Source organism: Callorhinus ursinus, unplaced genomic scaffold (assembly GCF_003265705.2).
Source record: "Callorhinus ursinus isolate GAN/ISIS: 27379988/994484 unplaced genomic scaffold, GSC_fseal_2.0 scaffold14, whole genome shotgun sequence".
Classification (NCBI taxonomy): Eukaryota; Metazoa; Chordata; class Mammalia; order Carnivora; family Otariidae; genus Callorhinus; species Callorhinus ursinus.
This window is the reverse complement of record NW_027397076.1, coordinates 19,851,408-19,872,795: the sequence shown is the minus strand read 5'-3', so window position 1 is coordinate 19,872,795 and position 21,388 is coordinate 19,851,408. Positions and strand designations below refer to the sequence as shown.

General features: G+C 33.6%; 2 protein-coding genes across 9 annotated transcripts in view; one reads left to right on the top strand and one right to left on the bottom strand.

Annotated features, from left to right (window-relative positions):
* CEP290 (centrosomal protein 290) overlaps positions 1-21,388 on the bottom strand; it is an 84,631-nt gene that overhangs the window by 42,844 nt on the left and 20,399 nt on the right. For 5 of the 8 annotated variants that reach the window (XM_073900536.1, XM_073900538.1, XM_073900540.1 and 2 more), the window contains 15 exons: positions 20,818-20,980; positions 19,028-19,128; positions 18,870-18,957; positions 17,581-17,693; positions 16,706-17,479; positions 16,397-16,489; positions 16,042-16,126; positions 15,371-15,513; positions 12,376-12,540; positions 11,855-12,004; positions 9,928-10,043; positions 8,599-8,701; positions 8,278-8,508; positions 4,421-4,594; positions 207-318 (listed from right to left, as the gene is read on the bottom strand). In XM_073900536.1, coding sequence (XP_073756637.1) covers positions 207-318; positions 4,421-4,594; positions 8,278-8,508; positions 8,599-8,701; positions 9,928-10,043; positions 11,855-12,004; positions 12,376-12,540; positions 15,371-15,513; positions 16,042-16,126; positions 16,397-16,489; positions 16,706-17,479; positions 17,581-17,693; positions 18,870-18,957; positions 19,028-19,128; positions 20,818-20,980 — 2,611 coding nt within the window. The remainder of the gene's footprint in view (positions 1-206; positions 319-4,420; positions 4,595-8,277; positions 8,509-8,598; positions 8,702-9,927; positions 10,044-11,854; positions 12,005-12,375; positions 12,541-15,370; positions 15,514-16,041; positions 16,127-16,396; positions 16,490-16,705; positions 17,480-17,580; positions 17,694-18,869; positions 18,958-19,027; positions 19,129-20,817; positions 20,981-21,388) is intronic. The other 3 variants (XM_073900542.1, XM_073900544.1, XM_073900539.1) reach the window with 2 other exon arrangements.
* TMTC3 (transmembrane O-mannosyltransferase targeting cadherins 3) overlaps positions 6,089-21,388 on the top strand; it is an 88,793-nt gene continuing 73,493 nt past the window's right edge. The window contains exon 1 of the mRNA XM_073900546.1: positions 6,089-7,646. The gene's annotated coding sequence lies outside the window, so the exon portion shown is untranslated. The remainder of the gene's footprint in view (positions 7,647-21,388) is intronic.

The following is a 21,388-nucleotide window of genomic DNA, read 5'->3' as shown; positions in this document are numbered from 1 at the left end:
AAATCTAATTAAATAACTAAAAATCAAATTTTGGTAGAGATTAGCAAAACATATTACTCATCAACTGCCTGCTAAATTAACTGTTAGGCAGAGTTTGTTTTTATCAAAATACTTCCTTTTCACCTAATATAGAAAAGGAACTATATATGAAAAATATTCACTGTTAGATCCTCATCACTTTATATTATTAGAGTCTTAATACTTACCTAATTTAGTTTCTTGCTCCCAGGCTTGTTCGATAGTGTAAAGTTTTTCCTTGGTAATCTCCAGTTCTTTATTTATAGATTCCATTTGTTCTTTTAGGGATGCATTTTCACACTGAATAAAACAGACACATCACTGAGAAACTACATTGTAATTCAGGCTAATACCACAGCAGTGATATTGCCTTAACTTTATATAATATCTCCTAAAACTCACAATCTAGTTTTTTTTAAACAAAATTAGGAGCTCCCCTACATGTAACATATACATACACATACACACACACACACACACGGAGAGAGAGAGAGATACACACATACATATAGAAAATATTATTTTAAAGTAATCATCAAAATCTCGTGTATCTCATCTGTGGCTTCTCAGCATTAGCTTCTGCCATGTGCATTTTGGCCAAGCTAGAATACTTAGAATTTCACAACCGTAACAATGAAGATTGCTCACTTCCCTGTTTCACACATATAGTTACTGAGCATCCCTAGCATGCTATCAGTGAGGTGCTGCATGTCCATGGTGAAAAGAAACACAATATTCTAGCCTTCACAGGCCTCACCATTTGGTGTCTGTGGGTATGTGTGTATGGCAGGAGTCGGGGAGGGTGTGGAAGGCAGCAGACAGTGAACAGGTAAGCAAACAAAATAATTATTAATGTAAACATCTAGAAAGATACAAAGTATGGATTCAGAGAAAAACAAAAGGAGTCAAGTCAAGATAAAGTGGTTAAAGAAGGTATTAACTCCTGAAGAGGTGGTATTTAAGCTGAAAACAAAGGTATTAGAAGGAGTCAGTCTTGAGAAGAAACCAGCCAGGGGAAGGGCTGATGTATGGACAAACCCGGATACTCTGATGCAGGCCTGAGTTTGAGGCGTTAGAGGACTTGAGCACAGTCAGCCAAGATAACAGCGAAGAGTGCTATGAGGTAAAGTGGGAGCGAGAACAGAGCCACACCGGGCCAGGCATAGTATGTCAAGATAAGGAACTGGAATTTAACTTAATATATAATAGGAAACCATAAAGATTTCAAGGAGGAAGTTTTAAACAATCATTCTGAAGGCAATGTAGAGAATAAATAAAGGGGTACTCAGGAAAATCAGAAATTAGGAAGATATTGTAAAGTCCCAATGAATAGGATCCTAGCAGTGAAGATGGAGAAAAGAGGACACATGTGAATGAATTATATTCAGGAAATAAAAATGACAGGGGAGAGGAACGACCAGAAAGCAACTCTAAGGTATCTGCCTTCCCTGAGCAGGTAACATTAGTGCATATTGAAACAGAAAAGACTATGAGAAGAACAGACATCAGGAGATTATTTTGGATAAGTTACATTTGAGATCCCCCTGAAACAGGAGTTGTAAAGTAGGTAATTCCATTACAGCCCTGAGAAGTCAGACTGGACATATAAATGTAGGAGTTGCCACATAAATTTAATATGCTCATTTATTCTTTGTTTTAACAAATAGAATGCTTACTGTATGTCAGGTATTCTAACCCCTGGACCTTAATGATAAATAAATTCTATCCTAGAACTTCTATTGTGTTTTTTTGGGGGGGGTAGTTGGAAAAGAAGCCAATATATAATAGTGTCAGGTAATATGTGTTATGAAGAATGATAAAACAGGATAATGAGGTTTTCTTTAAAGGATATTTTATAACAAAAAGAAAAGCAAGCTAAGGGAATAAAACATGACTTTCTGGTAACAGGCACAATTACAACCTAGGTTCTAGGTAGTGTAAATACATAGGAAAACAACAAAAGAGGGATTAGAGTGTTTTAAACATCTTTCTACCCCTTTTTTTCTCTTAAATCCTGACTTCCAAGGAGAACTTTGGTCTTGTTCCAGATCCTATTCTCACCCCTACCCCGGCCTTGGCAGCGCACGCCCGCTCTTACCATCCTCCTCTCCAATCTTCAATCGTTCTCTCCCTATTCGCTCTAAATCTTCTTTCCTAACTGGTGATGTATTGTATGGTGACTAACATGATAAAATAAAATTAAAAAAAAAATTTTCTTTCCCTCTTCCCTCAAACTTCATTGGTCTCCTTTATTTAAAAGAAAAAGAGTTGAGGCGCCTGGGTGGCTCAGCTGGTTGGGCGACTGCCTTTGGCTCAGGTCATGATCCTGGAGTCCCAGGAATGAGTCCGCATCTGGCTCCCTGCTCAGCAGGGAGTCTGCTTCTCCCTCTGACCCTCCCCCCTCTCATGTGCCCTCTCTCTCTCATTCTCCCTCACGTAAGTAAAATCTTTAAAAAAGAAAAAAAAAGAAAAAAGTTGATAAAACAAATCTTCCTCTCGATTCTACCTCTGCCCACATCTATTTCCTTTTTCTTCTGTCATCAAATCTCTAGTTTTTCTATTGCCTTATCAGCCATTTGGGTTTTGCATTTTCTTATCACCCACTCTCTTTATATTCTGAAATTTGATTTTCATCACCTTTACTGTCAAGACCTAATCACCACATTTGATGACCTTTGCACCATGGCTCTACACCATTTATCACTCTCTCAAGGTCAACATTTATTAGCTTTAACTGTGTGCCAAACAGGACGCACTAAACACACAAAAATGAATTAAGTAGAGTTCCTGACATCAAGAAGCTTATATTCCAGTCGGGGATGCAGACATATCAACACTCATAGTATGATGTGATATAAATACCAGAACTAGGTACAAGACAGAGAACTAATATAAACAGAGGGGCTTTGTTCTATAAAGATGCTTCTGAAAAAAAAATGTCTGAATGAAGTTTTAAGCCTGAACAGAAATTCACTGAGCACATAAGCTGGGGTGGCGGGGAGAGCTTTCTAGATAAGGAAACAGCAGGTACAAAGGAACATATATAGGAAAAAACACTGTGTTCCAGAAAACTAGCAGTTCAGTGTCAAAAACATAACTTGTAAGAGTACTTACAGCATCACAGGAGATGACATGAGGTAAGTGGGGGCTAATCATGAAAGGAATTTGACTTTTATTCTTTAAGTGACTAGCAGCTGTTGATAGGTTTGAAGCAGGGCATCACATGGTCAGGTTCATGTTTAGAATAATCACTGTAGTGGCAGTAAGGAGGAGGTAATACGGGAGATAGGGATAGGAGTAATGGCTACCACAATACACATAATAAAGAATAAAATGAAGACACTACCAACAGGGATAAGTATATATTCAGAATTATAATTGAGATGCGGGAAGGAGAAGAAGGGATATAATTCAAATGCAAATTTTTTTAAATTTTAAGAAAAGATGAAAAATATTCTTTGGAAAAGTAGATAAATAAAAGTTAAAAATTACTTATTGCTATGTTATCTACATAACACATCTCTTACATAGGATTTTCACATGCTTCAGAGGAAGAGGGCACAGAACATGAAAGATGGGGAAAAAGTAAAATAATTACCACACCTAAATATTCAAAATTTTCTATAAAAATTAACATAATCATCTCTCTTTAGCAAAAAACAGTAAAAAGGAAACTGATCATGATTACTTATAGTTAGTATTAATAAATAACTCAGATAATTTTGTAGGAGTCATTCAAAGCTATTTAAAATGACATTTGGGTGTACTATTGATTGTGTCCCTCTACACAAGTACAACCTATGAAGCCTCAAAATTAGACCTCATTCCTGTCCTGGGAGAGGATCACAAGAGAGTAAGTCAAAAGACATAAGCCCCTATTTTTGAAGAGGAAGATGAACAAATCAGGAGCTGGTTTTGCCTACTGTTAAAGATATGGAAGTCAAGTGGCTAGAAGAGAACTACAGAGGGTTCTGGGCCATATTCACATATTTTTTTAATGCAACTTATGATACTTTATCCTACTTTTTCTTATCTGTACAATAAGAAAGGATAGGAATTTCCAGAGCTCATCCATGGTCCAGGAAGAGCCATTCTTGGATATATCATCCCAAGAAACATAATAAGCCAAGGACTATAAGAAAAATATTTGCACTGGGTTCAGGGGAAAGAGAAAGGGATGGGTACTTAATGATGCTTCCTCTTTTGGTTATATTCCCTATCTGATTCATGCCCCTTTTTCTTTTTTAAGTGCCTGGGGAAAAGAGGCTTGATTTAATAAAATTATGCAAGTGGACTAAGGGAGGATGACAGGATGAAGTCATCTGGAAATCATTCTGCACCTACCGGTATCTCCCAAGAAAAAAAGCTAACATTACAAGGTTCAGGGACCACATAAACTTACCTCTAAGTGTTCCAACTTATTTGTTCTTTGAACCAGTATATTATCTTTTTGCAAGATGTCCCTGTACTTTGCAGTCAACTCATTGTATTGTTTATTGGCCAATTCTAGTTCAGACAAAGAAACACTATTATCTATAACTTTTTGGAGAGCTGCAATCTTGAAAGTGGCCATTTCCTATGTAAACAAGGATACACTGAGTTAAGTGGTGTATTTTTTTCTGGTGAAGCATAAGATAATACAGCAAAAAGCAAAACAGATTTTAGAATCATTTTTTTTTTAAAGATTTATTCATTTGACAGACAGAGACAGCGAGAGAGGGAACACATGCAGGGGGAGTGGGAGAGGGAGAAGCAGGCTTCCCACCGAGCAGGGAGCCCGATGCGGGGCTTGATCCCAGGACCCTGGGATCATGACCTGAGCCGAAGGCAGACGCTTAACGACTCAGCTACCCAGGCGCCCCTATTTTACAATCATTTTTTTTAAAAAAAGATTTTTCATGTATTAAAAAATATTACAATAATTATTAATTTCTTTATATAAGAAATATTTAGAAATTTTAAATAATAAAAATAAAAATGAAGGGAATCCTTTCATGGCTATCACAGTAAAATGAAATTTAATTAATTTCAGAAAAGCACACTACACAGCAGCAAGAAAATGTATCACTTAGAATGTATCTCTGGATGACTTTTCTAAATTTCATAAGATTAAAAAAAATTTGCCTTTAGTTAGCTGAATGGCAAAATTAGCATCACCACATTACGATTTAGCCATTTCCGCTTATTACAGTTACACAGAGTAGCTTTGTAAGAAGAGAAAACCTGTGGTTCACACGAAGGAAACAATACTTGATGAGAAAAAAATTTCTCTCAATCATAGCTATCTCAATATGAAAGACTTTAAGTTACTTGTTTCATGTTCTACTCATCAGCTGTACAACTATAAAAAGTCACTGCTCAAGATACTGTATTAACACTAAGAAGAAATATCTGAACTTTTATTTCTCTCTAGGTACATTGATGAAGTAGTGCAACGAATAACCAAATTTATAAAGTGAGGAAGATAAAGAATTTACGGTTAAAATATCTTCTTAAGTACAGTAATGAGGGAAAAATATTTGTAATAGTGCTTCACATCTCATTTTGACAGCTTCTCTTTTCCATCCAAGTAAGTACATATTATTCTACTCTACCCTTGGAATTTGGTTTCACACTTTCTTTGGATGGGGAAGAGCTTCCCATTTCCAATCCCCTAAAAATACCCAATTTTTGGCTTCCCAACTGTCAGGCACCAGCCCTCAAATTCAGGCTGAACAATCAGGTTGAGGAGAAGAGTATTCTGGTTCTGTTTTCCTTTCTCACACACTCGCTATATGTGCAAAACTCCAAGAAAAACACAAAAATAAAAAAAGAACATTTCTTAAGACTCAAAATTTCCTTATTACATGTCCAAAGAAAAATAGCTTTCATTATTTAACAAGTTCCTTTTTGCATCAGCGTTCAGCTTTAAGATCACATTGAAAATAAGTTTGTTAGCATGACAATTTCACCTATTATTAAAAGCGAATAGTAAGGAACTCAACTTCATTTTAATTCTACTTTGAATTCTTTTGTGTTTATATGATCTTATGTAAATTTGGACATGTAAACTAAACATGTACATGCTTAGAATAAGCTACATAAAACAAGATGTAAGGCAAGGTGTAAAAGTACACACAGCATGCAACGTCCTGTGTCTGTTAATATCTTCAAAAAGAATCATTAAAAGGATAATCAGTTACCTATAGCAGGTAGGGCAGAATGGAGTCAAAGTATAGGGAAAGAAGTAAGATTTCTCTGACTATATGTTTGAAACATGTAAATGTTTTATATATTCAAATCAATTTAAAAAAAGAAAACTAACCTCTGAGTTTGAAGACAAATGCAAAACAAATGAGCCTAACTATATGTCAAATTTATAGCATAACCACACAAAGAAAATTATTTCAAGTTACTGTAGAAATATATTACCTTGACTATACATCCTATTGAACGATATTCTAAAGAAAATAAGAACTATAAAGAAATTTTAAACTAAATCTGGTAGCATTGCTGCTGTTGTTAATACCAATGCAAGATTATCTTCAAATTAATGTGTGAATATTACAGGAGAGAGCAATTATTTTAATGTTAATAACAGATTTCCATGTAAGAAAAAGGAAATACAAGTACAAAATCAAAGGCCAGTAACAACTCCATACCATTTCCTAACCCCATTATATTAAGTCTGAACTGGAGATAACAATATTAACTCATGGTTTTAATATACACGTATTTTCCTAATTTGTCCACTGAAAGGGACCAGTAGCAATGAAACTTCAAGAACAGTAACATCTAGTGACCAGTTTTGGTATCTAAATGCCTTTCCCACTAAAAAGAACCAGGGTTCTTTAGAGTAATGGTATATTCCAAACCTGGATAAAAGTATATAAGGAAAATCTTGAACATCTTGTTGTGCGAGAAAACAAACCAACATTTGAAGCCTGGTTCAAAGACTACTGGATTATTGTCAAAAGGAATCAAGAGCCGGCTTTAAAGGGCTCCCACTGGCCAAAATTAAGACTAACAAACAATGACTAAGTGTGTGAGTCTATAATGATACTGAAAGAAGAGAAAGCTGGGGAGGTAGAAGCAAGAGTATACCAACTCTGATTTCTGAGGACTAGTCATTAAAAAGGAAGAATGAAGCTTTTATCTTGTCTTTCTAGTAGGAACTATACTTCAAGATAACCAAATAGGTTGGGCTAATGAGGAAAAGCTCTTTATTTTACAAAGGACTATCAGCTAATACATGTAGAAAACATAATATAACTAGAAAATAATTTTTGCAACTCCTAATGAAATAACTGCGTCAGATAACAACAATCATTAGTGGCTATTAATGCCATCAGGAGCACTGGCAAAGAACTGGTTATTTGCATGGTACCAAAATATCACCAGTTAACTCACTTACTAATAGAGATACATGGCTGTTTGCCTCTTAAGATAATAATCACGCATGAAACATGGGACTACCAAACATTCCATCTCTTGAAGTGATGCAACATAAAGTAGAACTTATAAAGTACAATGGATTATGGATGGAGTATTCTAATCAAAAATGTTTAACCTGACATATCCAAGGCTTCAAAGCTTTTAGCAAATACAATGAACAGAGGAATAAGCAAAATTACGAAGAAAATAATCAGGTAAATCTTCAACATTTTTCAGAGGGGGAAAAAAAACAAAACAGGAGATTCTATGAATATTAAAGACTTAATGACACGTAACATCCAAATACAATGCAGGATCCTTCACTGGATCCTGGAACAACTGAGGAAATGTGAATATGGCCTGGACATTAGAGAATTAAGGCAATTATTGTCCATTTTGTTAGATGTGATAAAGCTATTGTGTTATGTAAACAAAAAAAAAGGCTTTGTTTTTTAGAGATGCAAACTAAAATATTCAGGGAAGAAATGTCTGCAATTTATTCCTACAAGGAACAGATAAAGCAATAATGCAAAATGTTAATAAATGTTAACTACTGGGGCGCCTGGGTGGCTCAGTCGTTAAGCGTCTGCCTTCGGCTCAGGTCATGATCCCAGGGTCCTGGGATCGAGCCCCGCATCGGGCTCCCTGCTCCGCGGGAAGCCTGCTTCTCCCTCTCCTACTCCCCCTGCTTGTGTTCCCTCTCTCACTGTGTCTCTCTCTGTCAAATAAATAAAATCTTTAAAAAAAAAATGTTAACTATTAATCCAGGTGATGGTTATTCATTATACTATCTTCTCTTCCTCATACTTGAAAGTTTTTATAGTCAAAAAAAAAAACCAGATGTACCTTAAATCGTTGCAAACGTCCAATTTTTTCACCAACTTCAGCTTCCATTGCTATCAATTCATTCTTTTGTTTCCCATTTTCTTTCCTAAGCTGTCGCTCCATTTCTACTAAAGTAGTATACTGTCTTATGAGTGATTTTTCATTCACTTGCAAGACTGTGATTTTTCTACTATTTTCTGAAAGTGTTTTTTTCATTTCATCCGAATCCATCTGAAGAGCACTAAGCAAATTCTGCACAAAGACACATTTATATTACTTGTTGAATGTGGCTATCTTAGTTTGTATGATATTGTACATTGATTTTAAAAGAGTTTTACTTACATTATATTCTTTTACTTTTATAGCGTTTTGTTGGATTTGATCCTCTAGTTTTTTCTTTTCTTCTTTCACTGTTTCAGATTCTATTTTCCAGGTCTCCTTTTCACTTAAAAAAAAATAAAAATGACAAAATAATAAACCTAATAAAATATTTAACTACAGGAAAACAAGAGGCATCACAGCTACTGGTATCTGGTAACAGAATGTCTCAGAATTCCATTCGACAAGGATTTAGCCTGGAAGTCCTATTTTTATTAAATAAATGCATGTAAAGAAATTATTTTATCAAGTTACTTTCATTATTCCATTAAGTCACAACTCTACTACTGTTACAATAAAACAACTGAAGCTGAATCTTACAACATTTTATTAATAGAAAACAAATAGGAAAATAGTCAACACTCCAAACTAATTCTGGAAATTAGTTCTCAATATTTTGACCCTACTCTTAAAACTTAAGGGTTAACCAGTTGCAAAATACTTAGAATACAAACAACAGTAGAAATCATTTGACTTAAAAGGTGTGTAAGACACTGCTGCTTACCCGAGGGACATTCTACAGTCACCTGCAATCTGGCAGGCATAAACAAGTGGCATCACTTTCTTTGCCACTGAATGGTTGAGACTTGAACATATGACTTGGACAACTCATTAGCCCAATTCTGGCTAATGTGATCTGAGTCAAAGTCTGCTCTGCTAGAAGGTTCTGGAAAATTTTTTTTAATCTAAAAATAAAAAGTTGTGTGGGGAAAAAAAAATGCCTCTTCTACAGTGCATGGTTCCCTCTCCCTTGAACTCCTGCATCTATTCTATAAACCATAAAAGGAGATAATGACAACCCTTAAACACAGCTTACCCTATAATTACCTTCGGGTTTCTTGTTAGATCACATAATAATTACCCTTCATGTTTAAATCACCTTTGATCTGGTATTCTAATGACTTCTAAGAAAATTATTTGGTTGATATAAATGAAATAGCAGAGATAAGGAGAAACATTAGTTACCAATGAAAATATATCAATAATGATGACAAGGATGATGAAGAATGATGCTAAGAGCTGACATTTACAAAATGTTCACGTGCCAGGACATTTGCAAAACGTTCATATCTGAGCATTTTCATATAACAATTCAATTAGATTTTGTAACAATCCTATGAAAAAGGCATTACTATCTCAGAAATTTATAGGTAAGGAAACTAAGACATAAAATAGAAGGGAAGAGGCACAAGGGAAGGGTAAAATAAAATATCTAAGTATTTTCTCACATTTCTTTCATCATTAAAAAGAATATGCTGCAATTACATTATAAAGTTTTGCTAACACTTATACCTTAGATATTCCTTATATAATAAGCTTTGCTGATGACGAATTACTGCAAATTTTCTGTTATAGTCTTCAAGAGAGTCTTCTAAATTCTTTAATTTATTTTCTTTACATTCTAGTTCCTAAAAATTGGTTTAGAAATAAGAATACAAAAAGAATCAGAATATATTTTAAACTGGAAAGTATAAATTCATACTGACAAGATTATAGAAAAATATATAAAAGAGAATATAGTTACCAAATTCAATAGCAGCACAGATAATTTCTTTTTTTTTTTTTTAAAGATTTTATTTATTTATTTGACAGAGAGAGACACAGCGAGAGAGGGAACACAAGCAGGGGGAGTGGGAGGAGAAGCAGGCTTCCCGCCGAGCAGGGAGCCCGATGCGGGGGCTCGATCCCAGGACCTTGGGATCGTGACCTGAGCTAAAGGCAGATGCTTAACGACTGAGCCACCCAGGCGCCCCAGATAATTTCTATAATATCTGGAACATCTTAGTTTAAGACATATGGAAGGAGGCAATATGTATAAAGAGAAGTACTATAAAACCAGTAAAATTATCTGTATCATATTTGATAGTTTCAGTAACCATATAAATGATCAGATCCTCTAGTCATTCAGCCTCACATACCCTTTTGTGAACATATCTGTTCATGCCTCCAATCAAACAATGCTTTCCAATGGCTTCATTTTACAGACAAAGAAACAGACTTAGAAAGATTAACTCAACATTAAAAAGCTCATTAAAACTACACTTGGTAGCCATTACTGAGCACATTTGGCAAGCCTGGTGCCAGGTGCCTTACATACATGCAAATCCAACACTTAAGAAGTTAGGTCTTGTGTGGCTCTGAAGGCCTTGGCTACATCTATCACTCTTAGGACTGGAAGTCCAACTACGTGTTTTGCCGCTATGAGCAGGTTTTCAGATTCCCAATTGGCGCTCTTTAATCTACCACAACACCTTTCATATATTTTTTATATAAAGATGAAAAAAATTGTCTGAAGCAACATGACAATGACACACTACCATTACTTGTTGACAGTGTCCCTATACTACAGAAGAATAAGAGAAGTCATAAAGAGTGCTAAAGTTATAAATTTAAACGTAATGATATAACATTAATTATAAAGTAATATTTTAACAAGTGGTAAGGTTGTTCCTCCCTAACTTAGATAACATACAAATTCCAATATTTAAAAAAAGATTAAAGTAATTTTCAAATACAAGTATTTAATAATCATAACTCAAGTATATTCACAAAGGGATCATCTAGGAGATGGAGACAGTAGTGCTTATAATCAAAAACATATTTTCATTGATTCCAAACACATTTTTGTAATTATATTTCAAATGAATGTAATGCTATGGGCATTCATACTTCAAGGGAAATAATAAAAAGTATCTCTCATTAGGCCATTCATAATGACCACAGTATAGGCAGCAAAACTGACAAACACAGGGCAAGCACTACCCTAATTCACTAATTGATTAACACAAGTTTAAAGGGAAGAAATACATTAAAGACAATTTGATTTAAAAACTTTTTCTTGTAGTTAAAACAAAAAAAGGAACAATTTTAATCATTTCACTAAAAATTGTATCAGACTTTATTCACTTGAATTGCTTTTCCAACCAACACTAAATATAAGTGCTCCCCTATTTATACATTACCACCTTAGCTGCATGTTATTCTACCTGTTAATTATATGTTTCCTGACACATATATGCACAAGATATGTCAGCATGCTTCTTATACAGATGAATGGAATAAATTGCTTTTATTCGTAATATTTCATTTAATATCAAAATCCAATAAAAATATATCTCAATAATAATATTCTAAGGAATACTCAAAGGAATATATGAAGACTAAATTAAAAAACATACTACCAATTACTTTTGTTATTCACATGCAAAATTTTTACTACCTGTAAGATATGTATTAAATACTCATTTTGAGAATTAATAATATTGGCACTAGATGGTGCTATCCCATCAGGTAAATCCACTCCTTTAAAAACAACATTTGATCCTTCTGATTGCCGTAAAAGAATGGTCTCTTTTTCAAGATGATCTACCTGGAAACAAATAGTTCAGAAATGGGAGTCAAATCTCTTACAACCAAAGACAAATTCAAAAGCAGGTAACTTTTTCTTCCTACTGAATGTTTTTAAAAAGTAAATGTATGAATGCCCTACCAGGAATTAATTAAACCATACGTGAAATTCTATTTAGAAATACCTACATATAAACTTAGAATTTTTGTATTCTTTTATGTTATAAAAGGTACTTATTTCCCGCTTATTTAAGAAAAATCCAAAAAGGAGTTTTCTTAATGTTGAATTAATTCAAGAAGCATTTTCTCAGTCTTTTAGAAAAAATTAAAAGTTTCATACTAATACTCTGCTCATAATGCTTAGCATTTTCTATTATTTAATAATATTCTCACCTTTAAATTTGCTTTTGCCAACTGCTGAGAATAATTGATTGCCTCCTTCCGAGATTCCCTGAGCTCCTGTCTTAATTCTTCATTCCTTCCAGTAAGCTGATCAACTTGGGCTTTCAAATGCAGATTGGCATCAAAGATTCCTTCTGCATTCTTTGATTCTATAGCCTAATATATTTAGATTATATTGAAAAAATGTGAAGCAAAATAATAAAATCGTAGTAAAAAAAACTACCTTTTAAATAAAATTCACATTTAGGCATTTTACTCCTCCACTGACAGGCATAATAACAAAATATGCCAAAACCATTTCTTATTTATGAATCTAAATTTATAAAACTCTAGATTAACTTACATGAGTATTACCAAGCATAGTAATTACCTCATTATAATATTTAATAAACATTTAGCTAATTTTAGTAGACTGACAGACTAGAAAAACAACTGGAAGGGCATAAGAAGACTAGGGTTCAAATCTTAACCAATCTCTTACTAGCTCAGCAAATGACTTAAATTCTTTAAACCTTAGTTTCCTTATCCCTAAAGAAGAGGAAATAATGTTACATCTGTCCACTTTACAAAGTTTTAATACAGTCAAAATGAGAATTTATATGCAGATACTTTGAAACTATTCAGCATCCATATTTAAAGCATGATCAAAGGAACTAAATAGTTACTACATTTAATTAAGTGAATTTTCCATTGCTTCCTCTCTACACAGTTGAAGCATATATGACAAAAAGGCAAAGTATGGTAACAATTACCCAAAAGGGCTGGATAAGCAAAAACAGCATGTCAAATATTAAAATATTATCAAAAAGGCTTCATTGGTCCTAATTCTCTAACAATGGCATACAAAAATATACATACACCCCAGTACACATCGACATAGTACATACATATAAATATATTTGCATTTTAAAGAGACTATATATAACAAAACTGCTAACTGCAAAGTAAAGAAAGCTTCAAAAAAGAAGGAAAAGACAAAGAAGGTTAGTGATCCAGAGTTCAACTTGAGGCAGAAGTTTTATAAAAGTAAGCTTTTACCCCCAGGAGACCTGGGCAGGGATCATATGGAATAATAAATTATACTAATTCAAAGGGGATACCAGGAAGACAGAAGTAAGTAGAAGGAGGTACTGTGACAGACATCAAGGTAGCCTAGTTAGCTGTCTTGATGAGAAATAGGACCATGTTGCCTACATGGTCTTTTATTAAAATGAGATTAAATGGTGATTGGAGGTACTGAAAAATAACCTGTGGCAACAGAAAATGAAATAAAGTACATAATCTAGAAATATCTGATCTAAAGTGTCACTGATTCTGAAGATTTCTTACAGCAGGCATCGTTAGGTCATTTGTGAGTTTCAGACAGGGCATATCAATCAGAAAAAAGAATGACAACCCAGGATAGAAGCAGATGAAATCTCTGGAAGCAGTGGTCCTGGCAAGACCAGAAGCTGTCAACTGAAATAGAAGAAGTTAGAATTTCCTGCGCTATCCATTCTGTTTGTATTTGGTCACTAAGTGGAGTTTCCCTTGGAAAATAGTTTGATTTAGACACAGTATCAGTAGTAGGTAGCATCATAGATGAAAGATGTTCACAGAAAAAGCATAAAGAATTATTTTAGACATTCAAAGAGCAGAGGTGAACGAAGTCACCAACAGGAGAAGGAACATAAAAATGAATAACGTATAAAGAGAATTAAATGGCTCTCTTCAATTCTGTCAAATGATCTTCTTGCTTCAGGAAGTTTTGAACATACCAGTATCTCTCTCCCTCTCTACTAACAATACAGTGCTGGTAAGAACAAGTGTTCAACTATTGACTAATTCACCATAAAGAAAGCAATTCAACAAATATTTTCCTGGGAAGCACAAATTTGGGAAGCAGTAATATATGCTAAGTATGTTCCGATTATGTAAACAATATATTTAAATATTAAGAATTTAAAATGTATATTTTATTCAAGTTTATGTAACACTCATTAATACTGTAGAACTCTCAAATCTCTATATAGTAAATATAAATATACTATTATTTGATGGCTAAGATTTTCCCTGTAGCAATGTTCAAGCATTGAAATATTTAAAATATTCTTACTATATCCTATTACACTTCTAGGTTTGTGACAGAAGGTCCTCCCAGACTACCTTCCACACTTAACAAGTGAATATAAAAAACTATTTGAAGGTTCTAGAAAATAAACAAAAGCAAGTAGATTTTGGAGAGAATTTAAAACTTGGAAGACAGAATCAGGTGAATTTTGCGTGTGTGTGTGTGGGGGGGGGTGGCGTGGGGAAGGACAGGCTATAGTTGCAGTGACCTGTCATCTTTCTGGCCAAGAAAACCAGAGATAGAGCCCAAAGTCTCGGGAAAGTAAGATAGGAATTCCAGAAAGAAAATAACCAGCAAAAGGGAATTCCAAATTCTGTTAAAAACTCTGCCAGGCTGACCTTTGAAATGGAAGAACGGAGATAATAGAAGAAAATATCAGTGATCTTAAAAATAGATAAATAGCAATTATCCAATCAGGAGGAGAAAAGAAAAAAAATTACGGAGAAAAAATGAAAAGAGCCTCAAAAACCTGTGTGACAACATCAAAAGGTCTAACATGTGTCTCTGGAGTTCCAGAGACAATGGGACCAAAAAAATAATTGAAGAACTAAAGTGGAAAACTTCCCAGTTGTAGTGAAAAGTAAACAGATTCAAGAAGCTCAGCAAACACCAAACGACATACACATACACACAGACAAATATACAAATGCACACTCTTACCGAGACACACACCAGCGCACATGATAGTGAAACTGGTGAAAACCAAGTAACAGAGGAAGTTTTGAAAGCAGCCTGAGAAATCGACATGTAACAAACAGGGGAACAATGACTCAAATGACTATAAATGTCTCATCAGAAACAATGAAGACCAGAGAACAGTTGAACATCTTTAAAAGTATGAAACAACAAAACAAAACCAATGTGAAAAAAACTTACATTAACTAGTCTTTCAAGACTAGGGATGATTAGAGATGTTTCTCCTCCTTTAACATCAGGATCTTTCTGCATTTCCTTTATAGCTTGCAATATTTCTTTCATACCTTCTTCCAAGTGCTTATTTTCTTCAGCTAATTCTTTTACTAAAATGATATGTTTTTCTCATTCAATGAATACCTTCTTCACAATTTACGCTATCCTATACACATAACAAATATTTCACATATAGAAAAAAATATCCATTTGGTAAATGCCAAAGTAAATAAATGTACCAAAAAAATCACCTATAAATCCAATGTGTGAATAGCTGTATTAAATGACACACCTGTTTAAATTATGTGCATATATGTTTCATTGTTGAAAGAAATCATAAAGATACTTTGTCTTCACTTCTTTAAACATCTTTTAAATTTGTTTTTTTAACTTCACTTTCATTAGACAACAAAAAAGAAAAACTGACTTATCATCACAAAAAATTCACATTAATAACTTTGACAATGAATATAACAAGGCAAACCAAATAGATGAATGAGAGACACTGAAGTCTATGTATTGTGGAGGTAATTAAAGTTAAAACAGACTAGAAAACAATGTGTTAAAGTCCTTTTAGCTCCATGATTTTCAGTATAGGATAAATAAGTACAGAAAAATAAGAAATAATAGTAACTTACATTTACTTTGAAATTTGGTTATTATTGTTCTACCTCTTTCTAAATCTCTTTCCTTTTCAATTAGTTCTCTTGAAAGAAATTCATTCTGTACAGAACATAAAGAATAAAACTGATTTTTTAAAACAAAATATCACTATCGTTTACAGTTTTCAAGTTAAAAAATTTTGACCAACTGAGGTGCAACACACCAGAGACAAACTATAGAAATACAACAGTAGTAATAAAAATAAAACCCAAAAGGTAAAACAGGTGGTGGTCTTCCTCCCACTCCCACAGCAAAAGACAAAGAAATATAATGAAAGATTTTGTCTTTAGTTCCACAATTATCTCTTTTAATAGTCTGCCTTTATACTACCTGTTCTGCCTGGTTTCTATGATGTTCAAGCTCTATTTCTGCATTTCTATTCTGTGCTTCCTTGACCAATAAATCCTGTGCTATGACTTCATTCTAAAGGAATAGTTAATAAATTAGGCAAGTCAATGATTTCATATCAAACTTACTGTATTTTTAAAATTTTTAAAAATAGAATATGTATAAATTAGTGTTATGTGAAAGTATAAAAAAATTCTTACTACAATGATTACTCAGAGAACTGTTAGAGAAGTCACAAAAAAAAGTTAATAAAAAAGTGATCTCAGTAATGTAATTTGGAGGAAAGCTCACCTGAGATCTAAGAAATACTAGTTCTCTCCGTAGCTGTTCTATAAGATTTTCAAGTGGATCTATCTGAGATGATTTTGATTGTATAGTAATAGGCACATGGTCCGGAAGATTAACATCAAGTTTACTTTTCAAAATCTCTGTCTGTAAAGACACTTCACTCTTTCTTACATCTTCTTTCAAACTGACATCAGCATATTTTAACTGGTTATGAACCTGTTCATCTTCTGATGTTGCTACTTCTGATTCACCCATGTCAGCTCTGTTATCATGAATTTGTTCACAGAATATTGCAGATTTTTGCCTAAGTGATAACTTCTGCATTAAGTCTGAAGCTGTTGATAAGGCCTGTAAAGACGAACTGCTTTTCTGTATGAAACTAGTCTTCTCAAGTGCCTGACAGCTTCTTGACACCTTCTTCATAGAGTGGTCAGAAAGAGAGTATAAGTAGTCATCTATTTCTTCATTGCTCTCCCTACTAAAGCTATTGACTAATGATTCTAGATTTCTTAAAGATTGTAGACATGGTGCTTTAAAAATCTCCTTTATCGTAATAGTTTCTGGAGGTGAATTATTATCTTTTACTTGTATAGATGAAGAATGTTTAGTTAAAGAGACAAAAGGATCCACTGCACTTTCTACACTATGTTGAATTTCAGATAAGATTCTTGATAATGATCCTATAGTGACACTCTCCTCTGGTTCATTCTGATAAAACTGTGGAAAACCGAATGATGGTCTCCTATGCGGCAGCTCTATTTTCTCTGAACTTGTAATCTGTATTTAGAGTAAATAAGGTCTCATTAATCAATCTTTGGATCAACAGGTTACTTAAATTTTAAAAAAAAGTTATTTCTTTGAGTTACAATACTGTTTACCTTAGATTGAGCTTCACTCATATTTTTGAGGCTTGCAAAATCAAATTTCCTTTCTCCTATTCTATTTTCTTGAGAAAAGTTTTCAGTTAGGTTCAGGTCCTCAACAGTTAATCCTACATAAAAAAGAATTAACAAATTAGAAACATGAAATAACTCTTATTATTCTAATTCTTAAAAAGTAAAATCAAGATTTTTTTTAAAGATTTTATTCATTTATTTGTCAGAGAGACAGAGCACAAGCAGGGGGAGCGGCAGGCAGAGGAAGAAGCAGGCTTCCTGCTCAGGAAGCTCGATGCCCAGGACCCTGGAATCATGACCTGAGCTGAAGGCAACTGCTTAACTGACTGAGCCACCCAAGAGTCCCAGTAAAATCAAGTTTTAACTCAAAGAAAAGGCAGAATATTTCCAAAATCCTTGATCCACATGTAGCCTATACAACCTTCTGATTTAGCTCACTTTTAATATTAATAATATAAGAAACTAATATGACTTTTATCTTCTCTGTCATTCTTTACACATTCTAAAGTATTAATAATTACTGCAATAGTTTAGAGACATATAAAATAGACAAGAATCATGAATGAGTAAACTGGTTAATACACTAATAAATTATGAAGTTTTGCCATCCTAGAAATTAGAAATTTTTTGATATAGAGACCATGATGATAAAAAATCAAAATAAACAAACCAAAACCAAACCAAACCAAAACAACAAACAAAAAACCCTCCATTATTCAAATACTTGTAGACTTGGGTGAAGTTAAAAAAAATTCCTTCGCTATGGTCTTCTTAGAAAAAGGCACTACAACTGCTATTATAAAACTTAACCAATGGTTCTCTTGATATCAAATAAGATAAACAAAAAAGTTAATTTTTATTCAATAAAACATTACTTTCACTTAATAAGGAATAATATATAAAGTTTTCATGTACTGCTCTTAAGGAAGATACTAACAGCAACAAATATTAATATGGAAATTACTAAATATTATCATTATTGATCACAACATATCGGGATTGTGTGGGAATTAATAGACCATACAGTAAAATTTTCAAAAGTTGATGATTCTGAAGTTTTGTTCAATTATTTTATTATGTTTTTTCTGTTTTTACCTGTTTCAGATTTAGGACAGAAACCAATGATACTTAAATATTCTTCGTCAGGCCATTATTTCATTTATTAAACTTGCAGCAGAACCCTGATAATGTATGTAAGATACAGAAAATTTCAGCTCCAGACAATTCATTTTCCAATGATTCTTTAAAGGATTTGGAATAACTGCATATACCTGAAGTTGCAGCTCTTTTTCCTCTGTCTTGAGCCATTTGGCGAATTTTTTTTTTCAGATCGAGTCGTTCTTCCTCTAGACTTTCGATCTATAAAGCACAAATTATTAGTATTTCTTTTGGTTCAACCAGAAAATAACTAATTAACTATTATACTTGCCTCTTTCAAAAGAATCTGGTTTTCAGCTCTGTACTGCTGCTGTTTTAAGCTCTTGCTATTTCTAAATTCAGTTAAATCAATCATTGTCTTCGGTTCAAGGCCTAAAATAGAAAGCAGTATAATTAAAAACTTATCAACATTCAAATGAGCTATAAAAACTTCGTAGAGTAATTGGTTATCATCGAGCAAATGGTTACAATTTATTTAGCCAGCATCACTGAAGAATGGGATACTTTTGTGCAAGAATTTCCAGATATTTGAACTATAACCTTACAAGTCAACATTTTATCACAATTTTTAATAGAAATCCTGACAAAATATATCAGGATCTGTCTTCTTCTCCTCCATGTTAGATCGTCATGAAAGTACTAGAATGTATTAATTCAAAACAGAAGCTGTAGAATAAAACAGACTTGTGATCAATTCCCACTTTCAATTATTAACTAAGCTGTAGGACTAATAACTGCATTTCTTTTTCTTTCTTTTTTTTGGTTTGTTGTCAAGGGTTTAAAAAATTAACCTATATAAGGTACTTAGTCCAATGCCTGGCACATAGTAGTCATTACTAATATCAATATCAATTATATTACCACATGAGCCTGATGCCTCCACTATTCCTGTCTCCTAACTTCCTATTACTAAGTAGATATGAAGATTGTCTTAAGCAAGTGTAAGACAAGATTTGGAGGCTTTAAGATACAGAAGGGGCACCTGGGTGCTCAGTTAAGCATCTGCCTTTGGTTCAAGTCATGATCTCAGGGTCTTGGGATGGAGCCCAAGTTGGACTCACTGCTCAGCGGCGAGTCTGCTTCTCCCTCTGCCCCTCCCACTGCTGGTGCACTCTCACTCTATCTCTCAAATAAATAAATAACATTTTTAAAAATAAAATAAAATACAGAAAATCTGGTGTTTGTGACAGCTATCTAATTGGCTCAGTCATCTGTAGCAATTTCTGGTTTGAAGTCAGCTGTGATCCAGTAGGTCAAGTTGATCAGAAGGCTAACTTGGGGTACTGGCATGATTCTGAGTCCTATTTAGATACATTTTCATAAATAAATCCTCTTCACAAAATATTTATTTTTCCTTCCTCTAGAGAATAGTTTTCACAGATGATCATTTTAGCTCTAAGAAAGCATTAACTGGTATTTACCAAGTATAATGAAATCAGTATTTAGATTTTTATTTTCACTTCAAAGTAGCAATTTAGATTAGACTGTCATAATTTAACATTCAAACGAGTAATACTAAATGAACTATTTCTTGAAATCAATATATAAACTCTCAAGCTATATTTACTAATTACTTAGAATCAACAGTAACCTTAAAATACTCAACCAAAGTTAAATTTAAGCAGCATAAATCATAAAAGTACTTAACCAGTACTTCTAAATGTCCTCATGAATTCATCTGAATGAGAGTATTTTGCAAACCAAAGGGGTCGTACAGACCCTACCTTTGTTGAGAAAAAGAAAGGGGGGAGTTAACTTCTAATATGTGGTATTAGTTTAGTAGACTTTCAGTTTTTAAACAAGCATTTATTACTTGAAGAGATGCCAGACTGAATAGAGCAGTGCTCCAGGACAGCCCACCCACCATCCCAACCCCATTAAATCTGTAGTCCCACTTCAATCAGAGCAGCTCCACTTTTGTTTTAAATATTTTTATAGAAGGATTTATATGGGGGGGGAAAAAGCACATTCAACTATTTAAAAATATTACACAAAAAGAAAAATAAGAAATGACTTGACAATTAGGATTGATCAAACTATGGATCTTAAAAGATGACTTACCCACACGCTCCCTAAGTGCCTCATTTTCATCAAGGAAATCATTGATCTTCAACTCAAGTTTATTGATTTCCTTTGTTAATACTTCAATCTCTCGATCTCTTATTTTAATTTGGTTTTTACAATTCTTTATTTCAATAACAGCATCTTCTAAACCATATATTCCCTGAAAAATATCCAATCTAATTTAAGTATAATGTGGTTTATTTGAAAAATTATCAAATTTATGAATTTATTTTCTTATTAAGTCTGAGGGGAAGTACACATATATGTAAGATTTGTATCATGAAACTGTGCTTTTTATTGTGCTTTTAAAAAACAAATCCAGTAATATGATGGAAAATGGAATAGCTGAAACTTCCCAGTATAGCATCCTAATGACAAAGTGACTCAGAGAATGACATATAAAACATTTAACAAGGGGAGACTGGGTCACTCAGTCAGTTAAGCACCCGACTCTTGGTTTCAGCTCAGGTCTGATCTGAGGGTTGTGAGACTAAGCCCTGAGATGAGTTCCACGCTGGGTGTGGAACCTGCTTAAGATTCTCTCTCTCTCTCCCCCACCACCACCCTG